Below are 26747 nucleotides of genomic sequence, written 5' to 3'. Positions count from 1 at the left end.
GCTGGTAAGAAACAATCAAAGTTGAATAATATACTAAAGTAATTTTTGTCCTAAAGATGCACACATCTCTGAATATTATTTGCTGTTTTACCACTGCAAGTTTTTCTTAAGGTAAGGGTGCGCGCACGTGTGCGTGCATGCGTGCATGTGTGTTTCATGTATGGGCACACCAGGGTTTCTTACCACTGTAAATGGAATGCCAGATGCTTGCTCCACTTTTTTGTGTCACTTTTTGCATCAAGCTTTATGTAGGTGGCTCAGGAATTGAACCCTAGTTGGCAGACTTTTAAAGCAAATGCCTTTAACTGTTGAGTCATCTCCCCAGCCCTCATTAAAAAAAAAAAAAAAGTATCTATTTCTTTTTTTTTTTTTTTTTTTTTTTTTGGTTTTTCGAGGTAGGGTCTCACTCTGGTCCAGGCTGAACTGGAATTAACTCTGTAGTCTCAGGGTGGCCTTGAACTCATGGTGATCCTCCTACCTCTGCCTCCCGAGTGCTGGGATTAAAGGCGTGCGCCACCACGCCCGGCTTCTATTTATTTTCGAGAGAGAATAAGAAATGAATATGAGCACAACAAGGTCTCTACTCACTGCAAATGAATTCCAGGTGCATATGCCACTTTGTATATGTAGCTTTACATGGGTACTGGGAAATTGAATCTGGGTCATTAGGCTTTGTAGACAAGTGCCTTAACCTCTGAGCCATCTTTCCAGCCCCCTCATGTTTTTTAAAAAATATTTTCATTTATTTATTTGCAAGGGGGGAGAGAAAATATTAATGAATGGGCATGCCAGGGCCACTTGCTGCTGCAAATGAAATGCAGAGACATGTTCCACTTTGTACATCTGGTTGTATGTGAGTACGAGGGAATCAAACCCAGACTGTTAGGCTTTGAAAGCAAGCATCTTAAAGTGCTGAGCTATCTTTTCAGCCCTAGGCTTAGTGGTTAAGATGCTTGCCTGTAAAGCCTAAGGCCCCAGGTTTGATTCCCCAGTTCCCACGTGAGCCAGATGCACAAGGTAACACATGTATCTGGATTTCATTTGCAGTGGCTAAAGGCCCTGGTGTGACCATTCTCTCTCTCTTTGCCTTTTACTCACTCTCAAATAAGTAAATGAAATATTAAAATAAATAATAAAAATTAAATCCTGTACCACAAAAGGCCCATGATGTCTAATTTAGAAAGAATAAATAGAATGTCATCAGATTGATAATTGGCCAGAACCCTGACCCAGATGTTAAATGTTTGATAACACGATAAGAAACATCAAATAAAACTTGACATAAGATCTAATACGTTCATTAGGATAAGAAACTGTCCCAACTGCCTTATCTTCTGACTCCTCTTATAATAATATGGCTATAGTGATACTATTTCCTTTGTCACGGTAGTAAGCTATTTATATTTATATAACCTCTATATAGTCTTTGCAGAAGCATAGATTTTTTTTTTTTTTTTGGTTTTTCAAGGTAGGGTCTCACTCTAGCTCAGGCTGACCTGGAATTCACTATATAGTCTCAGGGTGGCTGCGAACTCAAGGCGATCCTCCTACCTCTGCCTCCCGAGTGCTGGGATTAAAGACGTGTGCCACCACGCCTGGCTTAGATGCATAGATTCTAATCAGCAAGTGTATTCAATTTTTCACCTTCCTTTTATAAGTTTAGTATAACACAAGGCATTTTGGTCATAGCATTAGGATGTGTTCTTGACTGTAACTGTTCTTTGAAACATTGTAAGAATAAGATGACCTCATAAATGCCAAGTGACAACTGGTGTTTTTTGGTTCATATAAAATACTCAATGAAGTAATAAACTTTAAGTTTTCAGATGGTTTTTGTTTCTTTGCCTTTCCTTACAGATCAGTTACCTACAGGAACAGTTGAAATGTTTTCTACAGTGATTCAGCCTAGCACATAAACTGGATTCACTTTCCAGAGTGAAGACTGAATGAAACTAAATGCTTCCATCCATCCAGTTGCCTAATATTGAACCAACTGTGTTTATTACTTTGGATCTTTTTTATTAGTTATAAGTTTGAAGTTATGTCATGTAGAAGGACATAGTATAAAAAGGTGGTAGCTTTAAAGTATTCATTCAACATGGAGTTTACTGTTTTTTTAATTCCCTCTCCTCCCCCTTTTTCTGAGACAGAATTTTATTATGTAGGCCAGGCTATACTTGGGGCAACCTTCTGTCCTTTGTTTACTAGTGTGTGCTGGGATCACAGGCATGTGTATCATAAAATCCTTTTTGGGAAACCCACATGCACTTTACAGAAACCAAAGATTGTGCTTTCGTAGATCTTGCAGCAGAGGCTGGAAAGACTAGAATAGCATTCTTTGCTGTTTGAGGGGAAGGCATGTCAGGCATTGTTGTTTTTGTTGCGAAGTGTGTTCATTCCTCTGGGACTGGGAAATGCTTCAGGCAGAACGCCCCTTTCCTTGTTGCTTTCTTAGCTTGCTTTTGTTATGATCGGGCTTCCCATGAAACATTCCTTGAGGCGGAAATGTCTTCTCCATACCAGATGGAGTATTCTCTGGGTGTACTTGGTGAATGCGTTTCTGTTTTTGGTCACATTTGGCATTACTGACCAATTAGTGGTCTTTATAATTTTGAGACATATATATATATATATATATATATATATATATATATATATATATATATATATATATACACACACACATACACACACATATACATATAGACACATAAACGCATAAGTATATAAAGCATATGTACTGTGATGCCATGAGGTCATTCAGTCATGCTTGCCAAAGGAAGACAGCATATGGTAGAAAGCCATACTGCTGGCTTGAACATATTTTACCTTTTCCAGGCTTCTGCTTATGTATTTCTACAACATAGAAAATAATCCATTTGCTACTCATGGGTGGTCATGCACACCTATATTTTCTGTCAAGGGCTAAGACCTGTCACAATTATTTAAGTGCCTACTATCAGTAATTAATATTACGTTGTTACCTATCTATGTTCAAGTCAAAGACCATTTTTCTACTCAGCGATGAGTTTTTGCTATTTGTTCTGCTATTGTGTGTTAAGAACTGTAGCTGATTATTCTTTTTTTAATATTTTTTTAAAATTTTTATTTGAGAGCGACAGACAGAGAGAAAGACAGATTGAGGGAGAGAGAGAGAATGGGCGTGCCAGGGCTTCCAGCCTCTGCAAACGAACTCCAGATGCGTGCGCCCCCTTGTGCATCTGGCTAACGTGGGACCTGGGGAACTGAGCCTCGAACCGGGGTCCTTAGGCTTCACAGGCAAGCGCTTAACCGCTAAGCCATATCTCCAGCCCCTGATTGTTCTTTAGCTAAGAAAACACCTACAGCAAAAATGTTATCCTCATTTTAAGTCTCCTATCCTAACTCCCATAAGAAAAGATTAGGAGTGCTAGAAAGATGGCTTAGCTGTTAAGCGCTTGCCTGTGAAGCCTAAGGACTCCGGTTCGAGGCTCGATTCCCCAGGACCCACATTAGCCAGATGCACAAGAGGGGGCACGCATCTGGAGTTCATTTGCAGTGGCTGGACGCCCTGGCGCGCCCATTCTCTCTATTTCTCCCTATCTGCCTCTTTCTTTGTCTGTCACTCTCAAATAAATAAATAAAAATAAATGAAAAAAATTTAAAAGATTAGGAAAAATTAGATTCCTGTAATGCCCACAACTCCTTACAACGTGCTCCCTCCAGACATAAAATGGCCAGGATATCCATGACCTCATAGTGCCTGACACTACCTACACAAGACTATCATAAGAGGAGGAAAAGATCATGACATCAAAATAAAAGAGAGACTGATTGAGAGGGGGAGGGGATATGATGGAGAGTGGAATTTCCAAGGGAAAAGTGGGGAAGGGGAAGGGAGGGTATTACCATGGGATACTTTTTATAATCATGGAAAATGTTAATAAAAATTGAGAAAAATGAATCCAGAGTTGTTTTGGGATGTTTAAAATATTATATTATTATGGTTTCCTTGCATGCATACTTTAAGCAAAATATATAAATAAATTCTTCATTTTAAATGGATTGCTCTTATTTTTTAGGGTGCTGGTGGTCAAATTTAGGCCTCAGGAATGCAATGCAAGTGCTCTGCAACAAAATTAACCCCTACCTTAATTGTTATTAACTTATTAAGCTGCCCCCACAATAAGCACACTTATACTCAAAAGGACACAATAATAAACTTTCTCTTAGCCCATTCAAGCCATGGTAGCAAAAATGTCATAGCTTACATAATTCAATAATATAAATTTATTGTCAGAGAGAGTACTAGAAGCTGAGAAATCCAACATTCAAGTATCAGCAGATGCAGTCCAGCCTAGAATGCCATGCAGACGGTTTCTATATGTCTGTTTTATAGATGGCCCCCTTTTGAGCATCCTCACTTGGGATCAGGGTCAAAGGAGCTCCCTCTGGCCTCTTTTATTAAAGGCACTAATCTCATTGATGAGAACAATACCCTCATAATCAGTCAAAAGCTCCACCTATTCATACCACCACACTGCACATGATGATTCGAGATAAAATTTTGGGTATTCACATTCACATCATAGTTTTAGGAAAAGACAGTAGATGCTGTCAGTACTATTTTTCCAGAGAATTCTTAGGATACAAAGCAGTATATGTCCTTAACCAAATTAAATTAAATCATCTTGCTGTAACTATATAACATTGAGATTTGGAAGCAAGGGGTAAAGAGAAGCCATACAAATGGGAGCTGCAATGTTTGAATTGAATTATTATGTTGTAGAATTAGCATGAATTTGTAATCCCAACTCTATCCTTGCCTTGGGAAACTCCTATACCTCATAGAGCCTCTATCCATCAAGGGTGTTACTGTTTATCAATATTCCTATACAGTGTAGGGTTTTCTGCCTGTTGTGGTCCAGTTGTAGGCCATAGACACAGTTATAGTATTGTATTGGCTACTCAATACTAAAAGGTCCACCATTTCTGCTGCATATCATTTGCTTTGTTTAATTTCAATGTCACCCTGTTCCACAAAAGGCACAGGGAACTTATACCACTACTAATCCTGCTTATGTCATCTATTTAAGTAATAAATTATTATATGGGTATCTTGTTTTGCCAGTTGACTTCTTGACAGTTCATGCTTAGTAAAAAAAAAAAAAAGAAAAGAAAAGAAAAGAAAAGAAAAGAAAAGAAAAGAAAAGAAAAGAAAAGAGAAGAAAAAGCCAGGCATGGTGGCGCATGCCTTTAATCCCAGCACTTGGGAGGCAGGGGTAGGAGGATCTCCGTGAGTTCAAGGCCACCCTGAGACTCCATAGTGAATTCCAGGTCACCCTGGGCTAAAGTGACACCCTACCTCAAAAACAACAACAACAAAAAAAAAAAACAAAAAGAAAAGAAAAGAAAAAAGGTAAAATATCCCCATAATTGTTTTAACTAACAATAATTAATATCATCAACAATAACTGAAAGGATAATATTTTGAATATGTTGAGTTAAATAAAATATTAAAATAGGGCTGGAGAGATGATTTAGCAGTTAAGGCACTTGTCTGCAAAGCCTAAGGATCTGGGTCCAATTTCCCAGCACCCACATAAAGTCAGATGCAATAAGGTGGCATATGCATCTGAAATTTTTTGCAGTGGTTGGAGGCCCTGGTGAGCCCATTCTCTCCCTATCTCTCTCTCTCAAATAAGTAAGTTAATTAAAATATAAAAAATAAAATAAATATTAAAATAATTTAATCTATTTTGACTTTTTAGATGTGCTAGAAAATTTAAAATTCATACAAGACTTGCATTTCTTTTTAAAATTTTAATTATTCATTTTATTTATGAGAGAGAGAGAGAGAGAGAGAGAGAGAGAGAGAGAGAGAGAGAGAGAGAATGGGTGCACCAGGGCCTTCAGGCACTGTAAATGAACTCCAAACACATGCTGTACCTTGTGCATCTGGCTTACGTGGGTCCAAGGGAATCAAAGCTGGGTCCTTTGGCTTTGCAGCCAAATGCCTTAACTGCTAAATCATCTCTCTAGCCTAAGGCCTGCATTTCTATTAGACTGTTGCTATAGACTGGTTGGTGAAGAAAGAGAAATTGCTGGTGAGAAAGAAAGACTACCAAGGTTTCATTTTGGTGTTAAATTACATTTAAAGAAGTATCAATTTGTAGGAATATGTTAACACTAGGTATATATGTATATATAATCTCAGAATAAAGGATGGACCTTTGCTGAATGAATATAACCTTACAGAAACTTGTTTCAGTGTCCTAATTTTTATTACATTGCTTTACCTGATGGAAAATCTCCTCAGATTGATTAAGATGAAATCTAGGAATTAATGTATTGAGCTTATCCTGTGTGGCAATAATTCCTTATATTTTGGAAGGAAGAACTTGAGACGCCACCAATCCAAAAACCATGGCCTTCGCTTTAGCAGTGCTCGTAAGTCTTCTAGATCCATCCTCTCTTCTCATGTTGGAGTAAGAGAAACATTGGGGTTAACAGAATGAGAGAGAAAGACACGAAAAATCAAAATAAACAAATACAAATTTATTCTTTTCAAAGCAGAATTCAAGGAAAAATGGGGAAAGCACCACAGTGAGTGGCAATCAGAGTTATATTTGCTCCCCTTAATCCACAACTCTTCCAAACTTGGATTCCACTATTGACACCTCCCCCAAATCCCTTCCCTAACTCTCATTCTTGTGACTAGTTCTTACAAGCAGCAAGCATCATAGTGAGCTTCAATCTGTCTTCAATACTGCCCTGAGAACAGCAAGGGTGTTGAGCAGATCTCCTTCCAAATATGCAGCTGTAGGAGTAGATGGACACTGGGGGCAGAGCCCTGGCCTTGAGCCTTCCCCTCTCCCACAGTCATTAATGTGAAAGCAATGAGGAGTCTCTGAAGTATTTCTTTGTTCCCAGTGCCAGGTTTTGGCAGGAAGGCCCAGATACAGGACTAGACAGCTGATTCCACTGCCTAGAGCAATGCCTACAGGTTCTTCTCTAGGACTGTTCAAGTTGAGGCAGCTACTTTGTGGTTTATCTATCAAGAGAAATTGGATGGAATTCCTGACCAGAAGTGGGCCCAGAGAAAAGTGAGTCTAAAGAATGATCCAGCCTGAAGCTGGGCATGAAAGCCAAACCATTTTAAGCACATATCTCAGGAAGCAAAGGTATTTGTTAAAATTAATCTGGTGGGAAAGGATCTCCCAGGCTTGGGCTCTGCCTTACCCCATGTTTTCTTACATCCTGCCAGTCCAGTTCTTGGAATACCAATAACTCAAACAGGTCTCTATAGGGAAGAATTGCCCAGCTCTAAGCCTTGAAGGAAACAGGCACTTGAGTGTCATGATTCCAGCCTTGCATTCTGGAAGAAAGGGTACATGTTCCCCCTGTGTGCAAAAACCCTCTAGGGAACTGTATCAGAGCCTCATGCCCTTTGGCTAGTCAGCTTTCCCTCACAATTGCCAATTGGTATGAATTTACTCTGCTCTATCTAGCTGGCTTTTTGTTACCTATCCAATTCTATCAAGAATAAATTCCCTATACTACTTGGCAACAGCTCCAGCAAACACATTCTTTATTACTTATGCTAATCCCGTGAGTCATTAGGTTTTGCTTAGGCTATCAACCCAGCAACTGTTTCACCACCTTCCAGTACAGGGCCATACATTACACAACACTCCTGAAGACATAACACATACCCCAAAACAGACACATTTTGGTGAATCCAACCCCAAAGTGGATTCCCAGTATTCAAGGAGCCATTTACCTCACATGTATCAGTGACTACCACTGGACCCTGGAGCAACATACTAACCTCAGGATTTACAGGTAAACACAAGAGCAAAGTGCCAGTGAGTCCCTTGGTGAGAATTCACCCCCTGACATGCTGCTTCAGTCCACCTACAGCACAAATCCTACATAACAAGATCTACATCTTTTCTACCATGCCTGGCCCAGTGCAGTTGCCACAGATCTCAACACCCCAAGACCTCTTGGGTGGGATGTGGATTACAGAAAGAATTTCCTTCATAAATGATTGATTGTTCCATAATATTTTCCCCTGGAAGGCTTAGGCCAGCATATAACTAAAAATTTCAAACTATCTTGTCCCCAAACAAATTTCTTCTCTCTGAATCCTGCCTACAATCTAGGCTTCTACAAAGATGCTCCATTCTGACTGATGCCCGGGCTCTGTGTTTGGTGTCTGCTTATCACCTGTTAATCATGCATGCAGATACCCAGTTTTCCTGTCCAGATACCTCACCAGTATTGAGACAGATGAAATATGAGTCTGAACCTTGAACCTGTGGCTTACTTGAAGAAGAGACAGTCTTGGCTTCTGGACCCAAGTTCCTGCTCTGCCTCTCTGAAATAGAAGAAGTTAGGCTCCCAGAATTTATACCTACTAACCTGCTTGGCCATAACACAATACCCTAACTGTCTCAGTCCCTCCTGATCTTGGTGGAAATCACTACTTTAAGATCTGGAACCAGATCTTAGTAATTGGTAAAGACTAGCGAACACATCTGTTTTAGCCTTGTAATAGCTAATACATGTCTTTTGTTCCTCCCTTTCTGCATGGCATGAGTAGACCTTGGATGTGCCTTATTGTGATACCTGAATCATCTTAGAGGTGGCCAGGAAATTTCATCCAAGGCCCAGGTCTCAATGGTACAAAGTTTGCAACTACTGGAGAGAACATAATGACTGTTCCTATTAGATTACTTTATGGTCACAGACACATATTGCTTTGGTCTTTAGGGGAGTTCATCCTAAACATCAGTGTTGGGGATCAGTCAGGATGCACCTGTCTTTCCAACCAGAGGTTGAGTCTAACAAAGAGCAAGGCAGAACATAAATTCTTCATGAGGTATTAGAATTTAATGTGTGAGTGAGGCTGGGAGGGCACTGATGCACAGTAGATATGTAGAACAGGTATGTGTGAAAATAAACTCAGGCAAATTAAGTCAACTGCAAGGCTCTGGGAAAAAAAAAAAAGTTCCTCTTGGTAGAAAGCATCCCAAATAGACTCTGACTCTGTTCCAAGTTCCCACTCTTCCTACCTCCACTCTCTATTTTTAACAATTGCTGGACAAAAGGGTATGGTATATTTTGCCTAGGAAGAGTTAGCTCCATTTGAGGATTGGGTTCACCTTTTAGTTAGAAACAGCTTTATACACAAGAAGGCCTTGCTACTGTCTGAGTCAAATGCAGCCTGCTTTCTGATTTGGAGTTAGTGTCTCTTAAGAATGGGTCACTTTTCAGGGTGGCCTATGATTAGCTGGAGGCAATCAGCCACCTCACCTGATTCAGAAGTGTCTCAGCCTGGAGGGTGTCAGGCAGTCATACTCCTCTAAGATAGAGGGCTGTTTCCCTTTCTTTACTCAAGGAGAGAGAACAGGATCCCATTGCTGGAAAAGCTACCTATGGTCTATTAGGATAGACTCAGAATACCAAAATGGCTGTAGCTAGGTTTCTAGACTATTTTAGTGGGTCTGTTAGAATGCTGAGGCCTTCAGGGAAGAGAATCAGGGACAAAATACAAACCCACAAGTATTTCTTTAATGTTTCCATATGTAAAATGGAGTAAGAGTCAAAATGAACTGTTCCTCCTTCAAGGATGATCTATGAGCAACTATGGCAGAAGGAACTGAAAATATTCGAGGAGGAAATATAGGTAGAATTTGGAAGGCTAGAGCTATGCCATGGAGTTGAATAGAACACACCCTGCCCAAACTTCTTTTGGGATACTTGGGAAGGGGGGTGATCTTAGGTTACCCTTTCACCTCCCTTACCTGGGGAAGAGTAGAACTAATCCCTGTGAACTCATAATGCAAATACCCTGGGGCCACTGGGTTTTTCCCATTCCATAATTCCATGGAGAAAAGAAAGGGGCCAGTGGGCACTGCTTAGCTCTGAAGGCAATTCTCTGCTCTCAATTTAGTGCTATTTGCCTGGGCTATAATAGCAAAGTAACACAAAGGACAGATCTCAACCTTGAGGATTAAAGGGCACATTTCAAGAGTCAAAGGATTCATGCCTCTCCTTCCCCTGCCCTCCCTCACCACACAACACATACTACCCAGTCTCTGCTGCTGCTCTAAGCCCATATAAGTAGTTGAGGAATATTGGACCCGTGGGAACTGGAAAGATGGGTGAAGGCTGAGGGAAAGCATTGACCAGAACCAGGAGAGGAATATGGACCACAGGATGGGGATCTGGCTCCATCAAGAAGCCATCAGGGTGTTAGCAGTCACATCAGAGCTTCTCACACTGGGGAAAGCATGGCGGAGCTTCTCCATGATGTCTTCCAAGCACAGGCTGACATCTTGGCTCTTTGACCCCACATCATCTAAGTTGGAAAAGAGAGATTCTGGATGACAACCTAAGACTCCTTTATTAGAGACCAAGGTAGGATGCTGTCAGCGGAATGGTGGGCCCAAAGCACTGCATCTTCCCATTACCATGACTAGTATATACGGAGCACTCACTACATTTTTAGAAGAAAAATGAATGAAAAAGTCAATAAACCAATTATACCTGACTCTAAGCTCAAAACCATGCAGAGAAACCTGTCCCAGCCCTAGAAAATCTTGGGCAGGAAATCTGAGGTCAGACAACCCATTTGATGAAGGGGCTAGATGGGGTCAGGGAACTTACCTGCCACCTCAGTGTCCGGAGTAGTCTGTCCCTTCTCCCGAGGGTGGCTGCCTTCTGACTGCTGTGGAGAAGAAGCTAGGGATGAACCCGCAGAGCCATTGCCATCTGATTCAGTAGTAGGTGGCTAGCAAAAGAGGTAAGGCATAATTTAAGTGGTCTTTCTTTCTTTTTTATTTTTGAAAGGCTTTAAAATTCATTTTTTATTAATGTACATTCTAAAGAACAGGCAGTAACTCTGGTAGCCTAAGCTCCCCACCTGTATGGTCTTGCTTTCTTGACCTCACTCTTACAGACTCCTAAGCTTAGAAAGCAACCACAGAGACCTCATGCCTATCCTTTTTGCTCTAAGTCTTTCAGAAGCTTTTTGTAATGCCCTATACAGTGGCTTCCCCTTAAGAAACCAATTAGAATATTTAATTACCAATTGGATTCTCCCTTCAGTAGCCTATGTCAAAGGCTCCCAGATCTTGTAAAATGGAAATGCACCTAAAAGTGTTTTGCTGTCATTTTAACTATAATTAAATTATTGAGAAAAAACAATTTATCTGTAATTGTAGAGTTCTATGTCTGATCCTCAGTTGATAACATAACAGCATATGTTGGCAATCTCTAGGAGTTCATTTAAATACTGCCCTTTAAAATACATAGAGTAAAGAAATACAGATGATATAAAAGCAGAATGGAGGACCATTTGGCATGGGGAGGAAGATAACTATAGAGGGGGAGGGGCACAAGGGAGGGTAACAAATGAGAATAAAGTATGATACACATATATATGAAGATGCCATGAGGCTAACCTAAAAATATGATTTAAAAAGAGGGGAAGACTATGCCTTGGAGGATCTGGAGAATGCCTGTTATATATAATGCCAAACAATAGTTAACATTTATAATGACTATACTATATTCTTGTATTGTAATAAATTATCTCATCTTATGATGAATACAATTCTAGGTTGTTATTATTATTATGCCTGTTTTATAGATGAGAAAGTCAGGGCAGAATGAGGTTAAATAACTTTTCTAACACCCCAAAGTCATTAACTGGTAGAACCTGAGTTCAAACTTAGGGCTATCTGATTTCAGAGATGCATGACCTCCCAGAGACCAAAGGGGTAGAACATAACAAGTGGCATTCCTCTATTGCAAAAATATTTCTGTTAATAAACATGTCCAAATGTGCTTTTGATAGCAAATGCCACACTATTAAAAAACAACATTTTGGGGCAGGCATTGTGATGCATGCCTTTAATCCTATCACTTGAGAGACTGAGGTAGGCATATCACTATGAGTTGGAGGCCAGTTTGAGACTACATAGTGAATTCCAAGTTACCTTTGGCTAGAGGAAGACCCTACCTCAAAAAAAAAAAAAACAAACCCAGGGCTGGACAGATGGCTTAATGGTTAAGTGCTTGCCTGCAAAGCCTAAGGACCCCAGTTTGAGGCTCGATTCCCCAGGACCCATGTTAGCCAGATGCAAAAGTTGGCACACACGTCTGGAGTTCGTTAGCAGTGGCTGGAGGCCCTGGCGTGCCCATTCTCTCTGTCTGTCTCTGCCTCTTTCTCTGTCTATTGCTCTCAAATAAATAAATAAAATAAACAGTGAACATTCTGAACACTTTTTAAAAAATCAACATTTTGGATGATTTTTGAAGTGTTTTTTTCCCCTATAAGCTTTTGACTAGGTTTTCAGTATCAGGCATGAATTCCCTCTTGTGGAAAGTTTTTTCCTTTGCCCAATGGGTTGTGAAGAAGCAAGACCTTAGAAGTCCTCTCTCTGCTTCCACACCCCCAGTAACTTGAGTATGATATTCAAGGATGAAGTGCAAGTGCTGTGGCAGAGAACTGGCTAAGGATGTGTTCATACTGCCCTCTTGCTGCTGCTTCTTTTTTAAACAAATATTCATACATTGGACATAACTTCTTTTTTTTTTTTTTGAGAGCGACAGACACAGAGAGAAAGACAGATAGAGGGAGAGAGAGAGAATGGGCGCGCCAGGGCTTCCAGCCTCTGCAAACGACCTCCAGATGTGTGCGCCCCCTTGTGCATCTGGCTAACGTGGGACCTGGGGAACCGAGCCTTGAACCGGGGTCCTTAGGCTTCACAGGCAAGTGCTTAACCGCTAAGCCATCTCTCCAGCCCCATAACTTTTTTTAAAGATTCTATTTTTATTTATTTATTATGAGAGAGAGAGAGAAAGAAAGAAGAAGAAGAAAGAATGTGCACACCAGTGCCTCCAGCCACTGCAAACGAACTCCAGATGCTTGTGCCACCATCTGGTGGATGTGGGAATCTGGGTCCTTAGCCTTCGCAGGCATGTGCCTTAACCACTAAGCCATCTATCCAGCCCGTCTTCTTCCTTTTTTAGCCCTCTCCACCTGCCTGCACAGCACTCTTCAAGTCACCTAATAGCTATAGTAAGGATCTCTCTCTCTTTCCTTTCTTTCATTTTCACTTTAAAAAAATTATTGGGAACTTTAATATATGAACACACTGAAACTTGGTCATATTTCCATTGGGTTATCCTCTTTTCCCCCTCCCCCCACCCCTAGCTCACTGAGGCTCCTCCTCAGTAGGGATATTGGTAATCAATGTGAAGACACGAATGTACCAGTCAGTTCCTGTGTGGAGGACAATGCCTCAGTATGCCTTCCCACCCTGTAGCTCTTACATTCCCTCATCCACAATGTTTCCTGAGCCTCAGAGGGCATGTTACAAGTCTTCTTTAGTTTTGAACTCTCAGCAGACTCTTATTGTCTGCTTTGATGAGTTTTGAATCTCTGTGTCTTCCCCCATCTCCCTGGAGACAGTTATTTGATTAGTAGTGAAAGCAGCACTCATATTTAGTCTGCCACTTGCTCTGTAATATTTCTTAGACCTTGTTGCTGAAGACAACAAAGGCTGCAGTCACAGAATATTGAAAAATTAATCTGGATCTGAGATGGAAGCCAGCTCCTTACTGGCTAGCTGTCATAGTACTGGGAAGTGCTATGCTAGCTGTTGGTGTTAAATGTCACTGACAGTGTGAACCAGCTATGAATCCTTCAAAGCTGCAAATATCAGCCAGCTGGGCAAGAGGTACCCACTAGTGCAACAATGGGACTTACGTTATGGGGGTAATCAACTTTGATCTGGTTGGATATGAAGACTGCTCAGTGGAAGAGAATTCATGCCTGGTACTGAAATCTAAGTCAGAAGACTATGGCTTGGAACGTCATTGACCCTAGGGGGAAGCTTCCATTCTTCTTTGGCTAAAAGGAGAGGTTATGCCCATCAAAAAACTTCCTAATCAATATGTTTATCCCATTTGATTCAGGCTGCTCTCACTCTTGGTTAGAGAACCTACTTTTACAGGTGGTGAATACTGGGAGACACGACCCATCAAAATGACAAGAAGAGCTGGACATGGTGGCTCAGGCCCTTAATCCCGACACAGATGTAGGAGGATCGCCATGAGTTGATGCCACTCTGAGACTATATAGTGAACTCCAGATCAACTTGGGCTAGAGTAAGACCCTACCTTAAAAGACCAAGAAAAAAAAATGGCAAGAAGAGAAAGCCCAATGCCTATCATGGGATCAGTCATCTCTATCACCTCTGCCAGGGCCCAGGAAACATGAGAAGAAGCAAGGAGCTCCTTCTTGTCTTTTCTGCTGCACTTCATCTCCCCATGCCTTCCCCCTGAGCCCAGGGCTGCCCTGGTTCTTCCTGTCTCCAGTCTCACTTGTAGGAGTAGCTCCCTTAGGCGCTGTAGCTGTGACTCTAGTTGTTTGTTGTGGTCTTCAAGGATCTGCATGCGTGTCTCCAGGCGACTCTTGTGCTGCCGGAGGATCCTGGCTTCAGCCAGAAGCTCTTCATTGCGGTGTTCCTGTGCTGCCTCAGTGGAACCTTCAGCCAGGGTGGGTGCCTCGGTCGCCTCCTCGTGCTGCCACTTCAGGCGCCTCAACTCTCCCTGGAGAATCCTGCCAAGGACACAGAAGCAATGCCTATGTCTCTAACAGGGCCACTAGGCTACCCATAGCCCAGGTGTCCCCTCATTCCCAGGTGTGAGTCATCCCATGCTCTCGAAGCCCACACCTTGGCCATGCTGTGCTTGAGTGACCACATCTACTTCTTCTCTAGCACCTGTGACATTTACTCTGCCATCCTGAGACCTCAGAGCAAAAAGTTGACATTTCACCTAAGAAATGTCTCAGGATTTTGAGGCTTTAGGGATTAACTCTGACCTTCAAATCAGGCAGAAACATGGTCTGTAAATAAAAGAGGCATTAGGGACAATGACTTACCTACTGCACTTACAGATTTTTAGATTCCAGGGGAAGACAAAAAAAAAAAAAAAAAAAAAAAAAAAAAAAACCAGAACAAAGAGAGCACCCATTCTGTCCCTTCTCTTTACAGCTTTTGTACTTGGCCCACTTTGGATGCCCATGCTGGGTCATCAATTTATCAAAGAGACAGCCTACTTTTAGGGCAACACCTTTTTTGGGCAATTAAACAGAGTTACTCTCTTCTCAAAATTTCTTAGAGGCTACTCTCTGCTGTTCTAATAAAGGGCTCCCAAACTCTTCCTAGTGAGAAACCATGTTTGCTTTCACTCCATTGTGGAGCAATGTGTTGTCCTAACGTGTATGATTAATCCATAGTCTGCAGTTCACACTACTTACCACATCCACACAAGTTCAATAACACTGAAGCTGGCCTCAGTGTGGTGGATCCTCTAATTATGTGCTTGAATACCACAACAAGGTCAAATTTCTAGAAAGTTTCTAAAAGTTTACTTTCTATTTGTGTATTTATCTTTCCTAGACTGGTGATACACCCTTGGCAAATGATCCCTGTCTGCACTCCACACTGTGAGGAGCACTGTTCTAAAGACTTGCCATTTCAAAGACAGTATGTCAACTAGTGGTGTAGATGGCTCTTGGCAGCTGGATAGAAACAGAAACTCAGCCCCCTTTGACCTGTGAATCAGAATTCATATTTTCCTAAGCTCCTAGGTGACTCTTGTTACACTAATGTTTGAAAAGTATGATTCCAAGAGGGGTTGCAGATGCCACCTTCTCTCTCTCAAAGTCTACCAAGGACCTGCTACCAACCCTCGCATGTTCTCTCTTCAATTTTGAAATGATGTAATATTGCTTTTTTAATATTACTTTTCCTGACTGATATACCTTCCCATAGCTGTTGCACAAAAAATTCTTTGATAGCAAAGACATTTTTTATACTCCTTTCTTCATTCTGTTTGTACACTCTTAACTTGCATCTAGTAAGTCCTTTGAAAGTCAGTATTATAATGACTCAAGCAAGTGTTATAAGAGTGAGCATTGATTGAATCCTTACTATGAGCCTGGCACTGGACTAGTACATTATATGCCCAACCTCATTTGGTTTTCTCTTGTGGCCCACAAGGCAGGTATTATTTTACAGATGAGGAAATGGAAGATCACAGAATATAAATAACTTGGTCAAGGTTGCACAATTAATGCATGGAGATGCCTCTGGAATCCACACAAAATTATTCAATAGCCATACCTACCGATTCTCATCTTCTAAGTGGGCCAAGATCTTCTCTAGCTCTCCCTTGCTTTCTGTTGCCACATTGCATGGAGCCTGCTGTCCAAAGGCTGGCTCTCGGTCTGTGATTGGGCTGGAATGACGCAACAGGTACTGGTCCTCGTCTCTGCATGTGTGTTGGGAAAGGAAGGAGGTAGGCAGACACTGACCATAGAAACAACTCAGAGAATGTGTTCTGAGATTGCAGCAGAGGCTCTAGAATATGTATGATGGGATTCTCTTTTAAGGCCCCGAGCTCAGGCTTTGGAGGTATGGTAGTATTCAAATGTAGCTGAAAGTATGGAGAGAACATTTCTAGGATGCTAGGGTGTCTGGGTTCCATAGCTCAAAAGGATATAATAAGGAAACACCCCCTCCCACCACAACTATTTTTGCCTGTTTCCTTCTCTACCTCCCTTTACATTCTCACTTCCCTTAGGGATCTAAGTTGCATTCAGACGCAGACATACCCATGTAGCTAGCTACTCCAAGGCCACTGGAGCAGGCAAGGGACAGCCATATAGAAAAAAAAAAGGGTCCCTTCCCTATGCTATAGCACCAGGAATTCCATTGACCATAACTGCAGTCAAGGTCTTGCTTTTTTCTCCAGGGCTTATGTGGCACTAGGTGGTAGTTGGGTATTTTGAACACAAAACAATAGCCCCTTTCTGAAATTTTATATGACAGCATTTTTTTTTCTTCCCTCAAAGTTGGGCATAGAAGTATTGGATCTTGTCATAGAAAGGGACATGGCTGGATGGCAGGGTGGTAATGCATCACTCACACCCTAGCTCACTTGATAGAGTGAAATCTGCTCCTCTTATTAAGCACTGTGCCTAGCAAGCAGCCTTCCTTCTGTAGGCAGCTAAGGACTCTAACCACCAGTACCCCATCTCAATGAGGATGTACCCTTCACAAACAGTAGCAAAAGGATCCCAAGGAGAGCTATTTTGGAAGCAGCTGTGGAAACTTACATGCTGTCATCTGGGGATAGGCTGTCATTAAAGAAGGAACAATTCTGACTCTCCATCTCAGCAAGCCTAGAAAGAAAGAGCAACAACAAGAGGGAAATAGGATGTGGGGCTTGCTTTCATCTCAAGCATTATAATCCCACAACAGGATCTTTGACTTTGAGATTCCCAACCACCCTGAAGGGTTGGGCCCTGCAGGATGCTCCACATTCCACTGTGCACCTCCCCTGACCATGACCCAATTCTCCTTGTTCTGACTAGAAGTACATCCCTGTACCCTTTGGACTTCCTACTTCTACTACTACCACTACACACACATACAGAAACCTGATAGTACCTGCTGGCAAAATGCTCAATGCGAGAATGTGTGTCAGCATGTGGCAACATCGGGGAAGAAGCTGGCCTAGAAGAAAACAAAAGATCAAAGACTAGGCAGCTACACATTCGGTCTCCTTACCTGGAGATGGAAACAAGATACAGAGATTGGGTTCTCCTCTCCTTCCCAGGCCACAGTATAGGTTACTGAAGCTGACCTTCCCTGTCACTGGTCTTCACCCAGAAAACTCCTCAGCCCACCTGGGACTCAGTCCCTTTTTAGCCCCTACATGAGCTCTGTGAGGCTGCCCGTGGCCCTTGCTCAACCACTGGTACTCACGTCTCACTGCAGTCGGCCTCTAATACTGATTGCACAGGAAGATAACCTCGCTGAGGGTGCTTGCTGAAATAATGCTTTGAGCGGAATTTGTTCTTTAAGGTTGTGGCAAAGTCCCTCATGTTCTCACTGGATGTGGTCTGGGGAGAGATGCGATAGAAAGACTCACCCTAGTAGCTGCCAAATAGTCTGTGGCTGGTCCCCTAGAGAATAAAGTGTGACTGGTATTCCAGTGTTGTTCACACCCACAACACCCTGCTAGTAGAAAAAGATCTCAAAGGATACATGCCAAATTCTGAACAATGGTTGTCTCTGGGAGGTTGGACTGGAGAGTTGGAAGCCAGGATGAGGAGAGAGAAAGACTTCCATTGTATACTTCAAACATCTCTATCTGTATAATTTGAATCATTTACAATGAGCATATGTTTCCTGGATTTTAAAATCTCTTTTCTACAAATTCTAAGACTGTACACAAGAGGTAGGAAATTGTCTGATTTTCATCTGTGGCTAGTTTACTGTGTTTGACTTTTTTTTTTTTTAATGATAAGAAGGGAAAAGTAAAGGACATGGCCCCTCCTCCCACTGAGACATATTTCTTTCCAGTCTACAGTCCTTTCCTCTACCAGCACAGCTATCAAAGAGAATATTGTAGTATGCATTTCTATGCCCAATTTTGAAATGACACCTTAGAAAGGCAGTGGAAATGTACAGTGAAATGGGAAGGTAGGTTAGAAGAGAAACACATCCGGGAGTAAGCTTGGGGCTCAGAGAGAATCTTTGGGGACAGGATAAAGGCACTGAGGACACATAGTCAGCTCAGTCAGCTCAGAAAGCTACATATAGAGTAGAGTGTGGGTCTTGAACAGTCCAGGAGCCATGCTGTGGCTTGAGTTCAGGGATGCTAACCTGAATAAAATTTATAAGGCCCAGGCAAAAGAAAGCAAACCAAAACAAACAAACAAAAAATGCTCCTTCCCAGAGAGGATGTGAGGCATTAATGTGAGCATGAACTTTGGTACTAACTAGAAATCCAGGAGCTGTACAGAAAGCTAACCAGGAAAAGCTCAAGTGAGCAAGGGCAAGGGAGGCACCTGCTTGTTCCCTGGGATTTTCTCTGTAGTAAAATAGTGAGTGCCCTTTGAAGAGCTTAAAGTATCCTAGTGAGGAATAAAGAGACTTGAATGCCCCACACCAGTGAAGCATCAGGACTGTGTGGAGAATACTCCTTCAGGGAAGCAGACTACAGTGAGCTAACCTTGGGCAAGTGCTTACAAGAGACCTATCCCTCCCGCCTACCACAGGGGCTTCATACCGGCGTGTAATACTCCATGATGGGGTAATGCAGTTTGTTGCCTTTGCTGGCTCTGCCTGTCAAGAAGCAGGTCTGGCAGATATCCACATTAAATTGTTTCAGACTCCGGTACCTTAGGGACAAGAGATATCATAGCAAAGATAATCCAATATGCTACAGTGTTGGTAGTCCCCTAACATCCAAATATGCACACAAATTAGAAGGTGGTGAGGCATGAAGTCATAGCATGCTGTCTCCCATACACAGCAGTGGCTAAGTCCTCAACAAGTGGATAGCCTTATTATAGAGACTATGCATTCCCGTGACACAACAAGCCCATATTCTCACGAAGTGTGGGAAAGAGCCTTTTATCACCCTTTTTTTTATAAAGGGGGGGCAGGTACAGGTAAATGTCTCATTATGATAGCTCTGTAAAGGATGGCAACAAAGTCCCCCACCCCACCTACCCTAGAGAAGTTAAACTTCCAATACAAAGGGAAATTACTTAAGAAGCATAGTTAAGTTAGCTACAAGTGTCTTTCAAAATTTTTTGTTATTGTTCTTTTGTTTTTGAGACAAGGTCTCACAGTGTATCCCAAACTGACCCCAAACTCACTACATGTAGCCAAGGATGATGACACTTGAACTTCTGATGCTCTTGTCTCCTGAGTGCTGGGAATATATGGTGTGCCACCACGACTGGTGGTGCTGGGGATTGATCCCAGAGCTTTGTGCGTACTAGGCAAGTATCTTACCAACTGAGATATACACCCAGCCTCTCAAAGGTTCTTACTAATAATAGCATCTATATTGCTACATAATACATAATAGTCCTTCATGTTTCTTAACAAAGCCTAGATAAACTGCCGAGACCTAGTAGTACAGAAAAGTGAAGTGCCTAGGCTTAGTTAGTCCAATATCTATTCCTGGATTTACCACTAAACATGTGATTTTGGACATGTCATATCCCACCTGTGCCTAGGTTGCTCATCTGATTTAAAAAAAAGACAGGTGTTGGGCTGGAGAAATGGCTCCAAGATCAAAGTGCTTGCCTGCAAAGTCTAATGGCCCGGGTTTGATTCCTCATTACCCATGTGAAATCAGATGCACAAGGTGCAGCCTGCATCTAGAGTTTGTTTGCAGTGGCTAGAGGCCATGACATGCCCATTCTCTCTCTATCTGCCTCTCTCTCTCTCTAAAATAAATTTACAAAACCCATAGTGTTTATAGAGACAGTTGGGTAACAGTACTGTGAAAAGTTTAAAAAGTTGAGTATGGCCGGGCATGGTGGTGCACGCCTTTAATCCTATCACTCAGGAGGCAAAGGTAGGAGGATCATTGTGAGTTCGAGGCTACCCTGAAACTACATAGAGAATTCCAGGTCAGCCTGAGCTAAAGTGAAACCCTACCTTAAAAAACAAAAACAAAAACAAACAAACAAACAAAAAAGTTGAGTGTGAGCCAGAGAGATTTCAGTGGTTAAAGTTGCTTGCTTCTAAGGCTTGGTGGTGTGGGTTACACTTCCTAGTCCAAGTAAAGCCAGATGCACAGAGTGGCACATGTATCTGGAGTTCATTTGCACTTGATGAGGCCCTGGCTTGCTCATTTTCCACCCCTCTCTCAAATAAATAAAAAATAAATATTAAAAAAATAAAGGGCTGGAGAGATGGCTTAGTGGTTAAGGCCCTTGGCTATAAAGCCAATGGACCCAGGTTCCATTCCTCAGGACCTACGTAAGACATATGCACATGATGTGCATGCATCTGGAGTCCGTTTGCAGTGGCTGGAGACCCTGGCATTCCCATTCTCTCTCTCGCTCTACCTGCCTCTTTCTCTGTCTCAAATAAATAAATATAAAATATTTAAAAAAATAAAATATAAAAAGGTGAGTGTTTGGGCTAGGGTTGTAGCTCAGTGTTAGTATAATTGGCTAGCTTGTACAAGGCCCTGAGTTCTATCCTTAACAATACACACACACACACACAAGTTGAGCATTTTATATTAGTTACCTTTGTGGAGGAAGGAGGAGATTTTAATCAGGAGGATTTCAAAAGTATTTCAATAATGTTTAGTACTTATGGTTTGTTGTGGGTATATAATACAGTGTGCTGGAGTCACTTCCTACCAGTTCAAAAAGGTTAATTATTAAATTTTCAATGGTTTTCTAAACAGCCCTTATTTAAAATTTTAAATAATAAAAGTTCACAATTAAATAAAACATTAAAAACAAAGGTGCCAGGCGTGGTGGTACACACCTTTAATCCCAGCACTTGGGAGACAGAGGTAGGAGGATTGCTGTGAGTTTGAGGCTACCCTGAGACTCCATAGTGAATTCCAGGTCAGCCTGAGCTAGATTGAGACCCTACCTCAAAAAAATAATAATGCCAGGTGTGGGGGTTCATGCCATTAATCCCAACACTCAGTAGGCTGAGGTAAGAGGATAATTATGAGTTTTGAGGTTACCTTGGGCTACAGAGTGAGTTCCCGGTCACCCTGGGCTACAGTGAGACTCAGCCTCAAAAAAGAAGAAGCAGGGCTCTAAGGATGGCTTAGCAGTTAAGGTGCTTGCCTACAAAGCCTAAGGACCTAGGTTCAATTCCCCAGTACCCAATTAAACCAGATGCACAAGGTGATGCATGTGTCTGGAGTTTGTTTGCAGTGGCTAGTAGCCCCAGTGTGTCCATTTTCCCTCTCTCAATCTGTCTCTCAATAAATAAATAAATATTTTAAATAAGAAGAAACAAAGGTAATAAATATTCAGAACTCACCATTTCCTCATTTCCTATCTATTGTACTTTTGGGTATCCTTTATTTGAAATCAGAAGTGTGCTACATTTTAGAGCTTTTAAAAAAGATTTTGGCATAATTTCAGACTACTGGTTGAACATTTCCAAATCCTGAAATCCTTGATGGGCACTGTCTACAGATTTTGGATTTGGGGATTAGAGTAATGTGTCCTGCATCTTCATAATGGAAATGCTGTAAACACTGAGGAACTGTAGATGTTTTTTCAACTCTGCCAGGGGACCTCCTATAAGTAGTGAGCTAGAGTGAAAGCATTCACATTACATAAATTAGTAGATGTTACAAACCATGTTCAGGTTGCCCATCTCTTCTATCTAGGGGGTTAAAACCTTTACTGATTTGATACATAGGTACTATAATATACACTATACATTTCCATTAGACTATAGTACTACATATTATACAACTAAAACAAAATATTTCATATACAATTTTAAAAAAATTCTTATTTTGAGGCAGTCTCTCATATATTTCAGTCTGGCCTTGAACTTCCTATGTAGCCAAAGATAACCTCCTATCTCCACTTCAGGTATATACTATGACACCCAATTTTATGTAGTACTGGGGTTCAAATCCAGGGCATACTAGACTACCACTTGGCCAAGTAAGCTATTTTTCCAACGTCATTTCCAAATTTTTAAATGTCAAACATTCTCAGTTAAGAAGGATTGCAATAATATACTAACACACCATAGATTAACTATAAGTATAATAATTAAATAATGCACTATAGTATTTGATTTGTATGTCTTATGGCATATTTCTGATGATTATACTCCAAGCAAGTATTATTTTCCTACCTGAACCCCTTGATGGGGCACTGCCTACAGATAGAGCATTTCGTCTGATGCTTTACTTGCTCGGCAATGGTGACCCGATGCAGAACAGCCAGCCACACCATGGACTGAGGCTCTAAGTTAACCCACTCCAGGAACTGGGAAGCTTCAATGACTGGCTTCCCAGTACTCTAGGGAAATAAGAAGTCTAATGAGTATGACTGAGGCCCAACTTACCTTAACTCTAGAGTGCTAACTAGTTTTCAGAGAGGCAGAGAAACAGCAAGGCCTGGATTAACTATTCTCTAGATGTGTCTACCTTCTGTCCTGTCTTAGTTGAACTGGCACCTTTCTTAACAGGACTCCAACCTTAAAACCAAGAGAACCATTGGTCCTATTGTACATGCCAATAAGCTCTATTACATCTCAATACTTCAGACCAAAAGCCTTGATATTAAGTCTCCTTCCTTTCATCCCTTCCTCCCTCCCTTCCTCCCTCCCTCCCTGCCACCTTATTTCCAGCAGTTCCATACTCACAAAACGAAAGCAACTACGGACACTTGGCTCTACATTGCTGCCCCCAAATGCTGCCACTTCACCCAGCTGACGGGGCACCTGAATGGCTTCATGAAGTAGGACACCAAGGTGGCGTTGGTCACACTGGCTTCCCGAGTTGGCTACTTGGCTGAAGAGATCTGCTGGGACCACCATTAATAATTGCCAATCCCAATTCAGGAGTGAGAGGAGTGACCAGAGAATGGAATGAGGAGAAAAAGCAGAAAAGGAGGACAGGGAAAAAAATAAATCCACTGAGCTAAAAACTTTTGAAACTGTAATATCAAGAAGTTCATCCCTAAGGCCGGGCATGGTGGCACATGCCTTTAATCCCAGCACTTGGGAGGCAGAGGTAGGAGGATCACCATGAGTTCGAGGCCACCCTGAGACTCCATAGTGAATTCCAGGTCAGCCTGGGCTAGAGTGAGACCCTACCTCAGAAAAAAACCAAAAAAAAAAAAAAAAAAAAAAAAAAAAGAAGAAGTTCATCCCTGACACTCTAGATGCCCAGGAGCTCTACAAACAAAGTATTCCTGAGTTCAACGCAAAAACAAGACATACATAAAGAGAGGGAATAAAAGGACTAATGGATAAAGAGCAGGAAAGACACAGAAAGAAACAGAGGTGAAAGGGCAGGACAGAGAGAGGACAGAGAAGAAACAGAGAGCTGGGTCTGACAGCAGTGTCAAACAGAGATGTGGATTCCTTGGGGGTGCTGAATATGCATTAAAGTCAGGCTTCCACACCCTCAGGAGAAGGCACCTCTTCTAGGACTTTCTAGGACCTCTTCAATCCCAAGTCAACTTTAGTCAATCTCCTCCATACATTATTGTCTCTCTTGCTTCATAACTCACCTAAGACCTAGAATTAAGCAGAAGACAAAATGCCTGAGTTTGAGGTCTGGATCCATTATAGTGTAGCTGCAGACCTTTGGGTAAACCAAGAACCTTACTAGGTAGCAAGTTTGTTATTTGAAAAATGAGGATAATCACTGTCCAGCTCATGTCAAAGGAATGTTGGGTGAAACAAGTAATATCACAGCCACAACATGCTTGCAGACATTCCCTTCCCTGTGTTTTCCCAAAGAGCTGCCATCTCTTTTATGGTCTAAGGTAGTATGGTCTTCATTATTTCACTTACTCTCATCAGTGCTTTCTTTTTTTTTAATTTTTTTGTTTATTTTTATTTATTATTCATTAGAGAGTGACAAACAGAGAGAGAAATAAGGAGAGAGAGAGAGAATGGGCATAGCAGGGCCTCCAGCCACTGCAAACAAACTCCAGACACATGCGCCCCCTTGTGCATCTGGCTAACGTGGTTCCTGGAGAATCAAGCCTCAAACTGAGGTCCTTAGGCTTCACAGGCAAGCGCTTAACCGCTAAGCCATCTCTCCAGCCCATCAGTGCTTTCTTTAAAATATTTTATTTTTATTTATGTGTGTGTGAGAGATACAGAAATAGGGGGAGAGAGAGGGAGAGAGAGAGAGAGAGAGAGAGCAAGTAGGGCCTCCAGCCACTGCAAACGAACTCCAGAAGCATGTGCCCCCTTGTGCATCTGGCTAACATGGGTCCTGGGGAACCAAACCTAGGTCCTTTGGCTTTGTAGGCAAGTGCCATAACTGCTAAGCCATCTCTCCAACCCCCTCATCGGTGTTTTTAAAATACTTTCAGTGTATCTCTGACTCTTCCTCTATACTATAAACTACTTGAAGAGGAGACTAGGTCTGAATTAATCTAGCATTTACCCCTGCCAACAAAGCAGTGAGCACATCCCGGGACTCAACAACTAATGTTGCTGCTATAGAAAAGTTTATGATGCTGGACACCCAAGGGAGAGAGGAGAGGAAAGCAAACATAGAGCAGACCAGGGAGGTTAAACAGTATAGAAGTGCATACTATCCAGCTACTACAAAATGCACATTATTGTACCCTGCCTATGTAATGACAGGTGAATTTTCTAGGAGAATGCATGATTTGGCTTGAGCTAGACTGAGAGAGCTAAACCTCTTAGGCTACAGAGACTCAAACTAGAAAATCATAACCTTGGGTATGACCAGGAGTCAATGAAGATCTCCAAAACTTATATTAGACCAAAAGAATTCACCATCTGAGTGACACTATAGTAACAGTAAGCCTTAGGTCCATGTGGCCTTTGGCTGTTATGTTCTCTTGCAATGGCTGGGACCAAGAATGATCATAAGGTAGCCTAAGAACCCCTCTGCTGAGCCACAGACCTAACTTCTGCTTATCTTATCGCCTTTCTCCTACCCTACTGCAACACCCTTTTCCCACCCAACATCACTTAGAATTTGGAGTTGTACTCACACTGAAGTTTTTCCTTCACTTCTGTGCCACACAGGCATGCAATGCCAGTCTTAAAGGATAGTGCCCGCATCTTTCCACTGCGACCACTAGGTTTAAAGGAAGACACTGAATATGTATAAAAAGTTAATACCTTGGTAGCTATTTTCCTCACTGAGTTGACCCCAGCAGGTCTCTGGCCAACCATACCCCAAGCTGAGCTGGTCCTTCCACCGTGAGAACAAACCCTTCCCACCATCACATTTATCCTGCAGACTTCCAGGACTAGAAGGCTTTACCTATCAAAAACATTGAGGAGCCAGTTGAGGCTCATGTCTACACATAGTGGCACATTGACCAGGATGCCTCTTTCCTCCTCCAGCCGTTCATATAAGGCAGTCAGGCAGTGAATGACCTCTACCACATCCATCACGTGCTCACTGGCCTGGAGATCATGCTCATTGAAGATCTCTAGGGCTGTAGTTAAAGTTACCAGATCCACTAGAAAGAAAAGGAGAAAGGAAAAAATACAGTCAAAAGTAGGATCCCAGGGATTTGTTAGGAAGTGAGACCACAGCATCAACAAATTTTTTTTTTAATTTTTTTTTTAAATTTATTTGAGAGCGACAGACACAGAGAGAAAGACAGATAGAGGGAGAGAGAGAATGGGCGCGCCAGGGCTTCCAGCCTCTGCAAACGAACTCCAGACGCGTGCGCCCCCTTGTGCATCTGGCTAACGTGGGACCTGGGGAACCGAGCCTCGAACCGGGGTCCTTAGGCTTCACAGGCAAGCGCTTAACCGCTAAGCCATCTCTCCGGCCCAGCATCAACAAATTTGATTCCATATCTAGACCAAACATTTGCAAGTATGGCACAAGTTTGTCCTTTACCTAAACCTCCATCCCAAGGAGGAGAAAGGCAAAAAGAGAACCCCAAAGTTAGCTCAGCATGTCTCTATGTGCGTACATTCTTTCACCTTAGGCATTAGGTTTGAAAAGATGGTGAGATGTAAACTAAACTCTCCTCCTATGTTGTTTTTACTCATACTGGGTCATATCCAATATTAAATTTCTCATTGTTTAACCTAAAATTTTCTTTTTAAAAATGACTTTGGGGGCTGGAGAGATGGCTTAGTGGTTAAGCACTGGCCTGTGAAGCCTAAGGACCCAGGTTCGAGGCTCGGTTC

The 26747-nt window shown here is 42.0% G+C and overlaps 1 protein-coding gene across 2 annotated transcripts in view; it reads right to left on the bottom strand.

Moving 5' to 3' along the window:
* Positions 1-6597: 6597 nt before the first annotated feature.
* Drp2 (dystrophin related protein 2) overlaps positions 6598-26747 on the bottom strand; it is a 59868-nt gene continuing 39718 nt past the window's right edge. For both annotated transcript variants that reach the window (XM_045140903.1, XM_004668781.3), the window contains exons 12-23: positions 25861-26062; positions 25586-25671; positions 23244-23401; positions 22731-22897; positions 19147-19258; positions 17838-17974; positions 17520-17585; positions 17186-17251; positions 16195-16338; positions 14383-14620; positions 10657-10780; positions 6598-10348 (exon numbers count right to left, since the gene is read on the bottom strand). In XM_045140903.1, the coding sequence (XP_044996838.1) occupies positions 10224-10348; positions 10657-10780; positions 14383-14620; positions 16195-16338; positions 17186-17251; positions 17520-17585; positions 17838-17974; positions 19147-19258; positions 22731-22897; positions 23244-23401; positions 25586-25671; positions 25861-26062 (1625 nt within the window). In that variant the 3' untranslated portion in view covers positions 6598-10223. The remainder of the gene's footprint in view (positions 10349-10656; positions 10781-14382; positions 14621-16194; positions 16339-17185; positions 17252-17519; positions 17586-17837; positions 17975-19146; positions 19259-22730; positions 22898-23243; positions 23402-25585; positions 25672-25860; positions 26063-26747) is intronic.

The sequence above is a fragment of the Jaculus jaculus genome, chromosome X (assembly GCF_020740685.1).
Source record: "Jaculus jaculus isolate mJacJac1 chromosome X, mJacJac1.mat.Y.cur, whole genome shotgun sequence".
Lineage (NCBI taxonomy): Eukaryota > Metazoa > Chordata > Mammalia > Rodentia > Dipodidae > Jaculus > Jaculus jaculus.
Note: the sequence above shows the minus strand (reverse complement) of the source record. Positions and strands in the feature narration are given on the sequence as shown.